At 40.5% G+C, this 16,697-nt stretch overlaps 1 protein-coding gene across 3 annotated transcripts in view; it reads right to left on the reverse strand.

Moving 5' to 3' along the window:
• Window positions 1-16,697, reverse strand: part of BRSK2 (BR serine/threonine kinase 2) — a 320,793-nt gene that overhangs the window by 45,864 nt on the left and 258,232 nt on the right. For all 3 annotated transcript variants that reach the window (XM_010003894.1, XM_010003893.1, XM_010003892.1), the window contains exons 9-12: window positions 15,677-15,708; window positions 10,292-10,456; window positions 9,521-9,618; window positions 3,710-3,860 (exon numbers count right to left, since the gene is read on the reverse strand). In XM_010003894.1, coding sequence (XP_010002196.1) covers window positions 3,710-3,860; window positions 9,521-9,618; window positions 10,292-10,456; window positions 15,677-15,708 — 446 coding nt within the window. The remainder of the gene's footprint in view (window positions 1-3,709; window positions 3,861-9,520; window positions 9,619-10,291; window positions 10,457-15,676; window positions 15,709-16,697) is intronic.

A 16,697-nucleotide genomic window follows, 5' to 3' on the forward strand; every position in this document is an offset into this window, starting at 1 on the left:
GATGACTCCCCCCGTACATACTGCTCTCCTTTATCCAACTGAAAACCCAGGTACCATCTAATTTGTCACATTGTCCAGGGAAAATAGAACATGCCTGAGGGCAACAATTGCAAAGAGCTCATTATTCAGACTTCTCTAGAAGACCTCAATACTAAGCACAAACTGGGAAAAGGTTAAAATCAGGCCATAAAGCCTCTTAGAGGAATAGTAATCCATTTTGCATTCTAATTTGTAGGGTCCATTACCACTTACTCCCAACTCTCTTCCCTATATTCAGTGTATAGAGAAATGGCCTTCTTTACCATCTTGGGTCTGAATCCCTGAAGCTTAGAAGCAAAATTCCCTATGCTTTCCTAAAGGAGAAACTCTTTGTAATATGTTTCACTGGTAATATGTTTCATTGATTCACAGAACACTGCTTCCTTTTGTTAGCTCATCTTTCATGCAAGCTATCCACTTCAATAACCAGAAGAAAATGAATAGTTAATGAAGCCCATTTTAGAACAGGTTTTGGACTCTTACAGCAGAGCTGCAGAAAATTTCTGGCATACCCCTGAGGGATTCTAGCTCCCAAGAAACTATTCCTAGTCTATGTGATTTTGGCACAGGGGACAAATTAGCTGGTGTTGAACTAAGCTCAGATTCTACCTCTTCTGTTTTGCAATGAAATATCAGATAGTCTAAGTAGTGTGGATACCTCAACAGCAGAAGCAATTAAGATGTAATTATGAGCCTGTTTAGTTAACAACTAGTAGGGCAAAACAAGAATTAACCAAACTTAGTAACCAGTTTTAGGGTGGCTAGTCTGCATGCATCATACTAACTTTGCCATATATAAAGACCCATTGAAGAACATTTGGAGAGGTCATATCAAGTATTTCCAGGAGTCTGTAAGTTCAACAAGCAGCCTTTGTGCTAAGTTCCCCTCCTCCAGTATTCAAAACTCAGTCACTGAAGGACTATGTTTTTCACTTAATATTATCTCAGCCTGTAGGGTTGAAGGCTGCCCAGTTTCAAATCTTGATGGAAAGATATGCCCTTAAAAAAGTCAAAACCAGACACTTGTAGGGTCCCCATGTGGTTCCCAAAAGCACAGTTTATCACACAAACACATCGACCAGAGGTTATAACATAAATTGCCTTTATGCAAGCAAACATCTGTTTACTACCAGGCAAGAGGACAACAGGACTAAATCACAAGACACATGGGTGTGTTCTGCCCATTGGTCAGAAGAGTATCTCTGCCAGCTCAAGAAAGAATGCAATGGCTGAGTGTGTCCAAATGTTTACACAGGTCATCTGTGCCTAAGCAGAAGATCTGTTTCCCTGGTCCACCTCCCTGTCTTCCTAGGATAAAAAGCACAGAATAGTCATCTGTTGCGACAAAAAACTGTTGTTCATAAAAAAGTATCCACTGCTGGGATCTAATCCCTACTGCTGTATCCACTCTCAGTGGTCATTTCATGGAATATATGTGACTAGCCATTAAAAATCCCCCACTCTTGGTGGAAACACTTGTCATTTTTTTACTGACTGTTCTGACAGATGGTGCCCCATCAGAAATACATTGTCCCCAGATAATCCCCATGCAGTGGTGTTCGTTTATGAAGCCAGTTCATGTTATAAATGACTGTGCTGCCAGCAACACAGAATGTGCTGTTGTCATCTGTGAATGTGGATGGTATGAATTATGGAAGCTCACACATGGAGTAAAATTACATCTTCCCTTTAATCCCTTCCAAAACAAACACTAAGCCCACCATCCATCATGGTGTTATTACATCCCCTTTTCCACCCTTAATCACACCTTTATGTCCAGCTTTGAGTTGTGATATGCATTGCCCTGTATTTCTTTTGTGCCTGGCAGGTTTCACTTCCTCCTTAAGCCAAAGCCCTTCTTTACTGATATGTAAGCCTGGATATGGCTCTGTTCTAAACTCACCTCAGACCTTTTTATCTTCAATCATTTCCTCATGTGCAGAACAGAGTGAGACATTTAAAAGCAAAAGAAATGCTATGGATAGCAAGAGACAGCTTTGCCTCTTCAGACTTCTTAATCTGAAGTCAAAGCTGAGAGCTGGAAGAGAAGATTTCAGCTCTCAGAAAACTCCAGGATGAACCCAACAGTTCCTATTTGTTCTGCCAAGTTGGATGCTTACTGTAAATAGCTGCAGAGTACAGCAACTCACAGGCAGCCTTGGGGTGAGGGAACGTGATTCACGTCTGGCTCTGAGAGCTTCGTGGCCCATGCATCTACTGGGTACCAGATTAACCACTGCAAGCTGAATAGTTAGAAACTGTCAGTGTTGTGTTCATCCTTATTACTTTGAAGCCTATGAGGAATACTGAGCACACCCTGTTCTGAACACTTTCTTTGCCTAGACCTCACATCAAAGCAAATCATACACTCAAGACAGGTTTCCAACCTACAGTGAAAAATGTTTATGTCAGTGCATCTCAAGGCCACATATCCAGTCTGAAGTAATTCCTAGCAGATTCTGGAAATTACCAAGTTTTCTTCACTGCAGACAGAACCATAACAATTGTCAGCCAAACTTTCCAGCAATTCTAGGGGCCTCTGGATATTAAATTATTTCACATTCTTCACTCAGTTCTCCACCAGCAATGGGAGTTTCTGAGCACAGCAGGCTCTTGTTGAGCAGATCTTAACAGCTGAACAATAAAATCATGTCATAAAGCTGAAACAGAAGTTACAGCATCATCAGCATACATATATGTGAAGTGTTTTTTAATATTGATTGATTTCTGCAGGAGTGAATCCAAATGCATGTGTTTCTCTTAGGCTAGTCGTAGGGACTGAGGAAACAACTTCCCTGCTTTACTTAAGTGTTCTTTCACTGTTCACTTGCTGTCTTAGAACCTGCCTTGAGGTGACACCATTTTCCTCTGCTGTTTCTCCATAAGACTGACACTTTCTTTGATAGAAAAGAGGCAAAATTAGACATATTCCATCACTTTACAGGCACATGGTAGGCGGGACATGGTTTAGTGCTGAACTCAGTAAAGTTGGGTTAATGGCTGGACTCAATGATCTTCAAGGTCTTTCCAACTAAAATGACTTTGTGATTCTGTGGTAATTTATGTGGGTCAGATGCATGCTGGCTCTGACAGCATATTTTAGGGCATCTACAGAAGGATAGAGCTTTCCAGATCAAAGCTGTTCGGATTACATGGAAGGTGGGGTCCATCTCATTTAACTTTGGGTGCCCAGAAGCTAGGCCCCTAATCCAAGATAGTAATCTAAATTCCTTTTGTAGACTATGGAGACAGAGAGGAACAACGAGAGGGCAATTTATCCCATCCAAGACTGTTGGAACAGAGGTCATATATACCTGAGACCTTCCAAAGCACTTGTCTGTCCCCATTACCTAGAGTGAGAGGCTGTATCACAAGCTTAGACTGAATACCTATGCTCTTGACAATTAAAAAGAGGTGCGATGAATCTTGCCCAGAGGACATGGCATTTTCCTGAGCAATAGCTGCAAGCATGCAGAACCTTAACCCCTGGCAAGACTTCTGGTCCTGTGTGCATAAGTGCTGCTGGCTGCCAAATCATCTTGCAGATGTGCTTCGAAGTTCTAATGAGTGGTGATGCAAACACAAAGGCTCCACAGCTCCTTTACATATATAACATAAAGGAGGTAGAAAACCCAGGCAGGCAAGACTCCTGGGTGAAGGAGAGACCCACCTCTGTCCATGTTGTGCCATTTCAATAGCTCTGCGAGCAGGGACTGGGGAGCCACCATCTGTCACACTGAGAACCTCCATCGACTTCCTTTCTGGCCGCCGCTTCCCATGCCTGTTCAGCATTGGGGAGTCCACACGCTTCCTGGGGGGATCTTTATGAAAAGAAAACACTGTCAGCTGAATTCGGCTGTGATTTACCTCCACAGATTGGTTAAATCCTCTCTCCACAATCTCACTTTCACACCTCCCCTACAGAGACAGATATCTTCATCATGGAGGTGAACGTTTGCAGTTTCTCTCATCCTCCAAATCTGCAAACATAAGAATGAAGTTCTAATCCATAAACAGAGGGAAGGAGCACTGCTACTGCTGTGAATGTAGGAGGACTGTAAAATAAAGGTATAACTATAGCATAGCTTGCAGAAATTACCTTTGAAAGCTGGTAATAGTAATAACCAGATGTCAGCATGGGCTATAAGCACAAGCTCTTAGCCAGAGTATAAGCCATTGAGGGATCCTTTGTACATACTCAGGTTGCTAAAGCTTGTCTTTGATGTCCCCACTACCTAGATTAAATGTGACACAGGGATATGCATGCACTTTGAACTCAGAATTGCATTCTCTTCTGAAAACATACCCTTTTTTGCATCTCTAAGATTACATTTCAGATTTTCTCCACTGCTTTATAGTTTTTCTCCTTCAGCACTACAAATTAAAAGACACTTGTCTACCTGAGATGAAAGCTACTGAAGTTTATCTCAGAGGTCATCATACAGCTTTTACTATGATAGCAACTGAAGTGCTTTGCACTTTTTATTGTAACATTTTTATGAGGTATTGAAGTGCTACTTTAACTTTGCAGAGTGAAAAACTGAATTATAAGAATGAGCTACATAAAGGCAATTCATTGCTAAAGGTCCTGACAAACCTTAACTGAGGTTCAGAGGAACACCTAAACTGGAAAGTCTTTAGATAGATACCAAACTACATTTCTAGAAGGTGACTTGGCCAAACCACACATAACATCGTGGTGAGGCACAGAACCAAATGCAAACCTGCTGAGCTATTTCATCACTAGTGTCTCTCATGGCATCAAAACAGAAAAAAGGAGAGAAGCAGAAAAAAATACAGAAGGATTTTCTTTCCTTTCTTTTCTTCAGTTGGGCTACTTCAGTTCTCTGTCTCTCTGTACAGACAAGTCTTTTTTTTTTTTTATTTTAGTGGACAGTGACCACCTGTAAAAAAAAGCATCCTTCACCCCTGATTTTAGAAAGCAGTGCCCAGACTCTAAGGCTTCTTCCTCTGCCAGGATTCCTTTTATAACACCAGAAATACCACAGTTGACAATTCTACCTCTATTGCCTAGTCTGATGGTACTATTTTTACTATTCTGCCCTGCTCACACCCCCTATCTATGTGCTTGTTAATTCTCTCTCTCATGTAATATTTTAAGACCCCTTTAAGGCAGGGCTTATTCTTGAAACAACAAGCATGAGCAAAGACGGCTCAAATGGAAATGGGATAGTGATAACAACTAACCCCGCTAATGTACAACCAAGTATTCTTTGCATTACTAGTAATAATGTTCCTGTTAAAAATTCATTAGAACAAATGCAGTTGTAGCTCACTCCATTTCAAACTATGTCCAGTAATAAAAAGTTATCAGAAAATACTAACAGGGGCAATGATCTCCAGTTTAGGAAAAGTAAATAGTGCATAAAGTTCAGGGAAAAACAAAGGGACATAAACCTAATAAAGCAGTTAGGTGGAGTGACTTTAGCTGCACACATGTACGTGGTCAAAAGTAAGCTGGGACAAGGTTTACACATTCCAAACTCCTACTTCTTCAAACAAGTTAAAAGAAAAATAAAAGATTCATCTCACAGGACTACTGCTGGCATCAAGACATAGGAATAGAGCCAAGACACATAATGACAATGTAATTATATTTGGTATCTACAACAGAGAGTGGATACAAGTTTTGCAGAGGAATATTAGACATTAGAAAGGAAGGTGGAAGAGTGCAGTTTAAAATAAAGGAAAAAAGAAGGAAGAAAGAAGATGAAGAAGGCAGCTAATGTCAAAATAGTGGAGATCAGTAAGCTCAGACTGCATTAATGTTAGTTAGCAACAAAAGTCTAAACCAGAAAGATGGAAAAAAGCAAGAAAAACATTTTATGAACAGATCTTTTAAAAGGCAATTTGATCCAAGCATGTTGAAAACTGAAGACTAGCAAATGGAAATTCAGCTGAGTGACACAAAAGTTACAGGCCAAATATAGTGGACATTAAAAGATAACAAAGAAGAAATTTGAAGAGGAATTAGCTAAAAACTTTAATAACAGTGTTTTGCGCAGACATCAGAAAGAATTCTTGACAGAAGGACAGTAGTCAGTTTATGGCTGTTGGCTTATTAAGAAGCTCCACCCCACAAAATCTTTTTCATTAAGGAGACATTAGTTGACACTCATTAATTTTACTGAGAAGTTTAACATTTCTGTTTACAGGTTAAGAAAATGGGGCTGGATTCAAAAGATGGTGAAGGTGGCCCTTCCCTGGCCCTTTAAGAGTCATATAGCAGAAACAGACAAAAGGGACATCAGAAGACAATGTTAGTCTGAGCTGGCCATACTGTCACCTGCATCCATCCTTCTGGAGACCTAACATGCCAAGGAAGAGGCAACATCAAAATACTCTGAGTTGCAATTTTGTACGTTTTTTTTTGGCAAGAGCTCAGGCAATGCACAACTCTCATGAATGTAGTTTCTTCAAGTTGCAATTATTAAATCTGTTGCTCGTTCTCTGCTCTTCTTTGAGCTAAGCCATTGCTAATGCTTAATGATGAGATATTAATCAGAAGCATGACTGCTCTTAATTAAACCTTGCCCCATGTTCTCAGAGATACTGCTGTGAACAGGGGAGGTGGAAACCCCCTGTGGAAGATGAAATGCAATCTGCAAACAATACTGAAAATATACTGCTCAACCAATCTTCTGTGTGCCAGCGAGGCACAAGGATACATTCAGAGTAGTGTTGCCCTGTTGAGGAACTTTTTCTCTCCTTGCACAAAAAAATACACAAGAGTGGAGAATACCATTTCAGCTCAAACCATGAAAATATTTTGGCATGTGGAATAGAGATGTATGATATATTCAAGGCATATTTCTGTATGGATTTACATGCTGGATATGAAGATTCTGAAGTCACCTTGCTTCTTATGACAAAAGATTTGTTTCTAAAGCAAGATGATGGTATTCTTACACAGCAGGATAATCTTTTTGAGTCAAAAGCTGATTAGTAAAGTGCTAGATGACAAACTGCACTGAGCAAGGGCCTTTTCACCACAGGACCTGCAGTTGGCAAATATACTCATGTTCATTTGGACCTCTGCTACCATGCTCTCTGGAGCTCCATCCAGGTACGTTTAAAAATGACTATGTTGACTAAGAATTTCCACCTCTTCTCCCAAAAAAAGTATTTCCTTCCAAAATTATGGATCTGGAGCCTGGAACTTGGATAAGGTAATAATTCAACAGAGTATTAACAAACTTACAGTTCAGTATTCCACTACCCTGTAGGTTTGGGAGATTCCTGGCTTTCCAGTGAAAGCCAGTCTTCAAAGTGCTTAAGTACAATACCTAAAACCCACACTTCTACTATGTAACAATGCTATTTAAGGTCATTTATAGAAGTGACTGATCCTTATTAGTTAAACTTTTGCCACTTTGCAAAGCAGGGGTCACTTCTACAGTAAGCTACTCAGGAAACATTTTTCCTGTAGTCAGATTAGTGAGATCCTTGGCAATTAGTAGCATCCTAAAAAGACTAATAGCCAATTCTGCAGGAATAAAGTGGTATCACAAGAGCTTTATAAGGTATATAATCTTACTGCATATTAAGCTTTTTACATCTTTCTAAGATGGTCTAAAAACATAGAAGTTTTATGTAGGTACTATAAACAGGCAAGTGATATTATTAATACTTTCAAGAGTTTATGTATTTGCTTGCTGAAAAGAGACTGTAAATATAGAACTTCATAGGGATGCATCCCTACAGTCTTACTTGCTCAAGTCCAGAAGCAGCATTTCTGCAAAACTGCATGTAGATTAGTAAATAGAAAATTCTGCCACTAGACTCAACTGCTTTTAAACCTCATCTGCTTGCACAGAGCCAGCTTGTGGGTCCACATAATATTTTTTAAGATTGAGTTTAAGACCAAAGTGGATGTTTCTGAACTGTGAGACAGACATGTCCCAAAAAAGGAATAATTCTAGTTTAACCAGGGAACAGACTTGCCTGTTTCAGGCTGAGAATTCTCACCAATGGTCTGCATCATTCAAAAAGGGCAAAAAGGAAGATCGAGGAAACTACAGACCAGTCAGCCTCACCTCCACCCCTAGAAAAATGATGGAGCAGCTCATTCTAGAGGTCATCTCTAAACACATGAAAGATAAGTTTATCAGGAGTAGCCACCATTGATACACCAAGGGGAAATCATGTTTGACTAATCTGATAGCCTTCTATGATGGTGTGACAGAACGGGTAGGCATAGGGAGAGCAGTGGATGTCATCTACCTTGACCTTAGCAAGGTTTCTGACACTGTCTCCCATAACATCCTTGTGAGAAAGCTCAGGAAGTGTGGGGTAGAAGGATGGAAAGTGAGATGGATTGAGAACTGGCTGAACAAAAAAGCCCAGAGGGTAGTGATCAGTGGTGCAGAGTGGAGTTCCCTGGGGATCAGTGCTGGCTCCAGTCCTGTTTGACATCTTCATCAACGACCTAGATAATGGAACAAAGTGCATCCTCAGCAAGTTTGCTGGTGATACAAAACTGGGAGGGTTGGCAGATACACCTGAGGGCTGTGCAGCCATTCAGCAAGATCTGGACAGATTGAAGAGCTGGGCAAAGAGGAACCTAATGAGGTTCTCTCAGAGAACCTGCAGAGTTCTGCAGAACTCTGCACCTGGGGTGCAGGTTCTGCAGAGTCCTGCACCTGGGGAGGAACAACAACACGCACCAGTACAGACTACAGATCTAGCTGATCTGCTAGAAAGCAACTCCATGGAGAAGGACCTTGGAGTCCTGGTAGATCACGAGCTATCCATGGGACAGCAATATGTCCTTGTGACCAAGAAGGCCAGTGGTATCCTGGGAATGCATTAAGGAGAGTGTGTCCAGAAGGTCGAGGTAGGTTATTCTACCCTGCTATTCTGCCCTAGTGAGACCCAACCTGGAGTACTGTGTCCAGTTCTGGGCTCCCCAGTTCACGAGGGACAGGAATTTATGAGAGTCCAATGGAGGGCTATGAGGAAAGGCTGAGACTTGGGGCTGTTTAGTCTAGAGAAGAGGGGGGATCTTATTAATGTATATAAATATCTGAAGGTTGGGTGTCAAGAAGGAGAGGCCAATCTCTTTTCAGTCGTGCCCCGTGATAGGACAAGGGATGCAAGCTAGAGCACAGGCAGTTCCACCTCAATGTGAGGAAAAACTTCTTTACTTATAAGGGTTACAGAGCACTGGAACAGGCTGCCCAGAGAGGTTGTGGAGTCTCCTTCTCTGGAGACTTTCAAGATCCATTTGCATGCATATTGGTGTGAGCTGCCCTAGGTGGTCCTGCTCTGGCAGGGGGTTGGGCTTGACGACCTCAAGAGGTCCACTCCAAACCCTAACATTCTGTGATTCTGTGATTTCAGTAGGAAGCTGGCAGTGATGTTAGGGTATGGGCATATATTAGGGGAAAAAGAAAAAAAAAAAGGTGAAGAGAAACTAGTTGAGATGGGTTCATAGTGACAGAGGTCATATCTGTAGTACCTATTTCATTTCTAGGGGGAAGATCCTCATCTTCATGACTGGGATACCTCTCCTTCCGGTCAAGCAGAAGAAAATAAATCATTTTCTCTTGGTTTTCTCTGAAAAAAAAAAAAAAAAAGAAGAAAAAATAAATTAATTATTTTTAAATTTGTAAAGGAAAAACCATCCACATGTGGAGGAAGTCCTCTCATCAAAAAAAAAGTAACAGCTATTCTAAATAAGCTGGAAATGGTCAGGCACCTGCCAGTTATTTACTTAGCCCACAAAGCTTTTAAGAACCTTGCTGTCTCCAACAAGCAGCTAGTGAGAAAAGGAAATATGATTCCCATGTTACACACATAGAACAGACAAGGACAGGACAGAGGAAGTAACGTGTCCACAGAAAGTCCAAAACAAGAGTGGCAGCAAGACACATCTCCTGAGCCTGTAAGTGCTCTTTTCATTACATTTCCCTCTTAACATCTCAGAAAACAGAGCAACTGTCAAGCGTAAGCTTGAAATAAACAAAAACCTGCCAACAAAGGCATATCTAACACAGATAACAGCAATGATACTTCCCCATCAGGACTGCATGGCCCATCTTTTCATGAAGTGACCTTGCCTGACAGCAAGGGAAGAGACAGCATCATGCCTCTGTTGTTTGTGAGGCTGTGAGCTTCTGACATACAATGCACAAAAGGCTCAGTGCTCACAATCTCTACCTCTCCCCAGGTTTATAAGCCTCCCAGCCTGTGGATACCCAACTGATATGAAGACTGAGCAAGTGCTTACTCTTCTGACAACAAGTCCTGTAAGAGTTTATTTCGGTCACGGAAGCAGCCTAAAGAATGCATGCTATCTAACACGTCTGGATCAATATCCTCCAAGGAAGGGAGAGAACGAATCTGCACCTTTCGAGGGATTGGTTGCTCTGGTTCTGGCTCATTCTTACCCCCTCTGCAGAGGAAAGAAGATGAGAGGGAGAAAAGGGGCAGGGAAGGAAGGAGAGAAAAGAAACATGAGTCACAAACAAACCCATACTCTGAAACACAGCCTGCAGCAACAGATGGAAATAGCTTGTTAAATTCCCACTGACAGACCAGAGCTTGCAACCAGACAGATATTATTTTCAGAAGAAACTGCCGTGAAGGCTAAGAGTGACCAGCATCTGGTGGATTTCAGTCTTTAGCAAGAAATGTCTGCACTCAGTCAGAAAGGCAGTAGGAACTTCACTTACCAGTGCACTCATCATTTAAACAGCTGTTCGGTGTCCTAATGCCAAACATTTATAGAACACTATGTGGTTTTAGAGATGCTGTCTCATCAGCAGGCCAGACCTCAGGCGATCAGGCTGAGGAGTACAAGCTGAATGATTTTCTTTCAAAGAAAGAGCTGTGAACATGCTATCACTGTTTTTCACCAACTCTGATTGCAACCAGTGTTGCAACAGTTTCTTTCTTTAAAGCTTCCAATGTGATTAAGAGACCTCAGTGTTCAGGTCTGCACTTGACACACTTTAAAGGGTTTTTGGGGAAACCAGGCTGTTTATTTACACACCCAAATATGACAGCCTCTTCAGCTGTGCTAATTTGAAAACTGTGGCCCAAGTGTGAAGACGGAGGTCAGTGGCAGACAGAGGAATACACCATTAGTGGGAGAGCATATTACTCTTTTAAAAGCAGTTAGGACAAGATGTCTGCATAGTTATCTCATCCCATTCACTAGATTCAGGACATATTTATTATTGTCACAATTAAAAGCCCTCACTGTAAGAAATAGGTCAAGGTGTCAGGGTATCTATAACCAACCGAATGATATATATTGCAGGCAAGTTGAATATACTTCAATTTTGTTTAGGTAGGCAAGGAGCCAACTTTGGTAAACTCTAGCCACCCAAAGAGGTGGGTTTGACAGTGGTGGTATTTTGGCTGGAGAAACTGTCTACCCTGAATCCTCAGTATTTCTCAGTGAATGCTTTGTGCAATGTCCAGAGTTTCCATACTCCTTGGATGAGATACTCTGTGTAGGAAAGTTGAGGTTGAGTTCCAATGCTGAGGCTTTCCTACTGTGTGTCCTTTCTTTTATGTAAAGTAAACGTATGACTATTCAGTGTAGGCTCCCAAGGTGAGTAATAGGAATCAGGAATATTTACACTGCATTAGAGATTCTTTCTTTTAATGCTGGCAGAAATAAGGTGAACACACCTTGTGAAATTCTTCACGTAGCTTAAAATGCTATATAATGTTATAAATAATGCTAGATGAGCTACTCAAGTATCTACACAGAAAAAGGAGCACCAGTTCAAATGCCCCTATTTTTCTTGGGTTAGAAAGCAACTCTGGTAGGATCATATGCATAAGATCAAGGTCTCAGGCAGTATACCAAAAAGAGAGCCAATGCAGAGTATCTCCTCCAAGGCATGAAGGCAATGCTAAGTCATTGCAGCCAGGGCTCTGCTGCCACGACTGGACAGTTACCTGCTACACCTCAATCACAGGAGATTGCTGGATACTACTTGTAATATATTTTAAGCAAGTAGAAATGAAGTTGTGAGGCACTTGCTCTGTTAAACATGTTTGTGGGACATGACTTGCAGAAAGACTTGTCAGAAATTATAATTTTATCTTCTCTTGAAGCAGTGAAAATGTGCTCAGACCCTTCCTGGGTACATGTCAAGGAGTCAGATTGTGGTGTGCATTACATGGGTCAAGTGTCCATGTCTTCTGCAATAACACCATGGTCCTAAATTTAAGGGCTAGATTCCAAAATCGATGTTCAATACCTTGTTACTTGAGTGTCCTGTCTTAAAGAGGTAGCTATTGCTATCTTTTAGGATCAGGATCTTGCTCTCAGTGGGCAACAGGAATTACTAGATCATAAACTTGCACTACTAAAGCCAGTGATGACCTTGTCATTAAGACATATTATTGCAGGATGGACAGCAGCTGAGTGTTTTTGGTTTTTAATGATCTGCATTTCACTTTTAAAAAGTATTGACTTAATTAATCATTAATTGTGTCACAAGCAGATGTTATGAGGTTAATTTAAAAAGATTAAAACAAATTACTGTTTTCCAGACATTCTGGGTTTCCTACAAGTCACACTGGTCTGTAGCAGAATATCACCTGCAAGCTTCATTTCTATCAATCAGCATGGAAGTCATTTCTAGAGAGCAGAGCTTGACATCCACTGACAAGTGGTGCTCCCTTATGCCTTGCACCTGGTCAGCCTCAGACCTGGTCAGGAATTTTCACACCTCCTCATCAGGTACATGCAGAACCTGCAAAGAGGCACCTCATCATTTGGCAACACATTTTCAGTGCTTCTGAAAACGAAAATCACTGGGTCTGGGATGTGACTGGCGTGACTGTGTTGCCTGTTCCATTCTGAGTCTCACAGAGAGTCACGAATATGATGCATATCAGCCCACATTGACATGAAGCATCATCACACGTTGCGTATTCCAAATCACATATATTTTATAAAGGCCTGCATGACTGTAATTGCTACTTTAAAATCCAGCCTCTTTTCTGATGATTGGTGCATACAACACCTGTGATTCCAGACCAAGGTGGATTTTTTCCGTCAATTCATGAAATTCCCTTGTGAATCTCACCAAGAGGCACATTTGTAACAGTGCAAAGAAAAGCAAAACCAGAACAGTTATTCTTCTTCTGATTTTAGTAAATTGGGTACCTTCACAATTTGGGCAATAACTTGCATTTGCCATAATACCTAATTTTATATGCCTTCTTGCTTTACTAAAAAAGTGTGAAAATCACTCCTGTTTATTTGCTGATTTATGCTAACCTGTGCTTGAAGTAAAAATAAATTATTTTAATTCAAAAAGATTTAAAAAACCTCACTGAGTTAATTTGGGTGGGAGAGCAAGAAGAACTGGAGGTTGGTGATGAAAGGTTTCTTTTTGGTTTCTTTTTTCCTTTTTTTAGGCTTGTGAATCATGAGTTCAACTTTCAAGACCTCATTCTCTGTCTGCCTGCTCTGCAATTAAATCTTTTCCTCAGTTTTATAGTAGCCTTAGTATTTATTTGAAGAATTAAGTGAAATCACTTATATGTTTTGAGCACAACTCTCAGGTCAGTTACCTATATATAGCAACAAATGAAGATTTTACATAAAATATTACATTAAAAACAGAAAAAAGGAAAGATGTGAGCAAAACAGTAATAGAAGAAAACAATTATAACCCCTCCTTCTCTGTCAGCATCACTATTTCCAGGCAAAATTAATGCAAAGTGGTTGCGAAACATCACCAGATGAAAGCAGTTTAGTTTTGGAGGTGGCAGGGTTATTCACAGACTAAATTTAGCCAAAGGAACTTAACTTAGTCAGGTCAAGTCATGGCCAGTGTAAGGAAAAGGAGAAAGAGACTCATTAAAAAAGCTATTTTGAGGAGAAAATTCCTTTTAGGCAATCTGAATGGACTTCAGGAATAACCTTTCTCTCTCTGTGTTGAGTACATTGGGAGTTTGGGGAGACGTGCCTTTGCAAAACTCAGTTTCTACTCCTACAAACAGCACCAGATGCTATTTCCATTGGGGTAAAAACTTTTTTACTGTGTCAGTCATCAAAGAGTCTGAGCTTCATTGGGAAGGACATGAAAGTGTTTCAAATACTTGTGTCTGCAAATAAAAAAGTTTCCAGCTTCTAATTCGAGAATAAAGCAATGAAGTAACACCTGCCTAAATTGTACATGTGAGCCTTGGACAACAGTCCTTTGGCTAGTGAAAACTTCCAGACAAGTAACCTGGGGAGTGCCAGAATGATAATGCAAGTGAAAAATGACACACCACTTTCTTTCCTGTTCCAGTTCTGATCAAAGCACAGAGAAAGTCAATTGATTTCAGCCCATGAAGAAACAAAGGGTATCAGCTGTCCAATCTAATGTAAACAGCAATTACTTCTGGAACTGCCAATAAGACATTATAGAGGGGGTATTTCAAAGATTATTCCAATTAGATATTTCCCTTCTCTGTTTCTCCTACATTTATTCATGGGAGTTAAAAAAAAAATCACCTGCAGCAAACACTACAGTCTTTTGGTTTAAAAAGGTGCCACATCACATGGTAACCGTAGAGATCATGAAAAAGCCATGTGCAGAGTGCTGCCACCATTTCAGGTGAAATAAAAAAAATAAATGTTACTCAACAAATTGTTGAATGCCCTCAGGTCCTACTGAAGTCAGATAAATCCAGAAGGGAACATTGTTCAAAAGACAGAATTAGAGAAAACAAAACAAATCAAACAGAGGCTTTGCTTTCCCCTCTGGTGACAGGTTTAAATCATCAGGCTCCTATCATCCTCAGTTATGAAGGCAGAACTTATTACTCACCTGGGGAACCTGTAGTTATGCTTGCTCCAAGAAACACGTATCAAAGCATTGTTTTCTTATTTAATATGTGAAGTATTCTCCTTAGTTTTATTAGGTTATCATCAATATAAAAAATGTTATTTAGTTAAGTTTCTTGAAATAGTATTAAGGCTACACAAAGTGCAAAGTCACTTTTAAAAGCAATTAATCTTCCTTATACCCAAACCACTGGACAGGTGCATACTTTTCTCACAGACCTGTTTCGCTGTCAATATTGCTGCTTTTAATCAAGTCAGAGAAGTACTCTCAAGCAACAGGTTAAAAGGTCAGAAGCAGCCTCTTAGCTCGATGGTTTAGGAATTATGAGAAAGAAAAGCTCTTGTTCACATCTGCTTTCTTATCAATATCAGCATTTTTTGTTTCTACTTCAGAGAAAAGCCAAGACACCGAGAAAGAACATATGAAAGCTTTCTTGTTCGAGAAGATCCTACAAAGGTTTGCCTATAGCACTTGGACAGCAAACTAAATGTAGCTGTCAGTTGGCAGTTTTCAGCTGATCATTTGCAGGTATTAACACCCAAGTCGCTGGACTGGAGATCTTGTTTCAAACAATTGTTAGCCACTGTATAAAAAGTTCCTTGCTTTATATATATAGATATGAAATTATTTTAATAGCAAAGGGTAAAAAACCCTCACATAGATGCCTTCCTCTGCCCCTTTCTTCACCTATGCAAAAGCTGCTTCCAAACTCCAGTTTCTCTCTTCAGAGATCACTAGAAGATCTGCTCTTGTAATAGAACCAATAATGAATGCATGCAAAAGTGAATGTAAAAAATGTTACTTACATATACCATATGTGTTTCTGAATATGTTCTAGCTGTAAAGGAAAAGACAATAAGGAATCAGTGTTGTAAAATAGAAAAGGTAACTCCACAAGACATCTATATTCAAGGCTTGTTCAAGTAAGTCCAACATTACAGAGATGGATCTGTGCAAACCACAGGAAGTTTATGCTGCATAAAGACAACACTCGTTCTCACCCATTCCACTGGAAATGAGATTAGAATTACAGACATAAGGAATCAGACAGGGGCAAATCCCAGGAAAATGCACATGTACAAGGCTTCTCAGGCAAGTGTTTTGGCAATTTAAGTTTTTCCCTTCCTAAGTGCTTCCCCTCTATCACCAGGCTGATGCTAACAAATTACTCCTTTCTGCATGTGCATGATAGATTATTCTTTACATACAAAGTTCATTTCTAGCTCTGTTTGGGGAAAGAAGAGAGAAAGAGGGAAACAGGAACAGGTTCAAACAGTTAATGGGAAAAAAAAAAAATAAATGGTGCAGCTCTGACATGACCTTCTCCAACACCCTGTTCTTGATTGTCTTCACATTTATTGTGAAAAACTAAAGACCAAGTAGAATAAGGTTCTGTATCAAAATAATACCATTTATTGATCTAGCACCTGAACATTGGACTGCAAATGTTTTATCACAGAATGCTTTGGGTTGGAAGGGACCTTAAAGACCATCTAGTTCTGGTGTGGTTTGGGCCCAACACGGCAACAAAGGAGCCCCTTGGCCACTGACTCAGCTCCCTCCACACACACTCTGGGGTGAGGAGGACAAAGGCCAACTAGAAGCTCATGGGTTGAGCCAAAGGACAAGGAGGGTTCTTCACCGATTAAGGTCCCAGTCAAAACAGACTCAACTTGGGGAAAAAATAATAATTTAATTTCACACTAATCAAACACACACAGGACACAGACAACACAAAGGGCAGAGCTTACACATGTTATCCTACCCCTCCCTTCTTCCCGGGCCCAAATCACTTTGTTCCCAGTTTCTCTCCCTCCTTCCCCCCAG

The sequence above is a fragment of the Chaetura pelagica genome, unplaced genomic scaffold (genome assembly GCF_000747805.2).
Source record: "Chaetura pelagica isolate M959 unplaced genomic scaffold, ChaPel_1.0 scaffold28, whole genome shotgun sequence".
In the NCBI taxonomy this organism is placed as follows: domain Eukaryota; kingdom Metazoa; phylum Chordata; class Aves; order Apodiformes; family Apodidae; genus Chaetura; species Chaetura pelagica.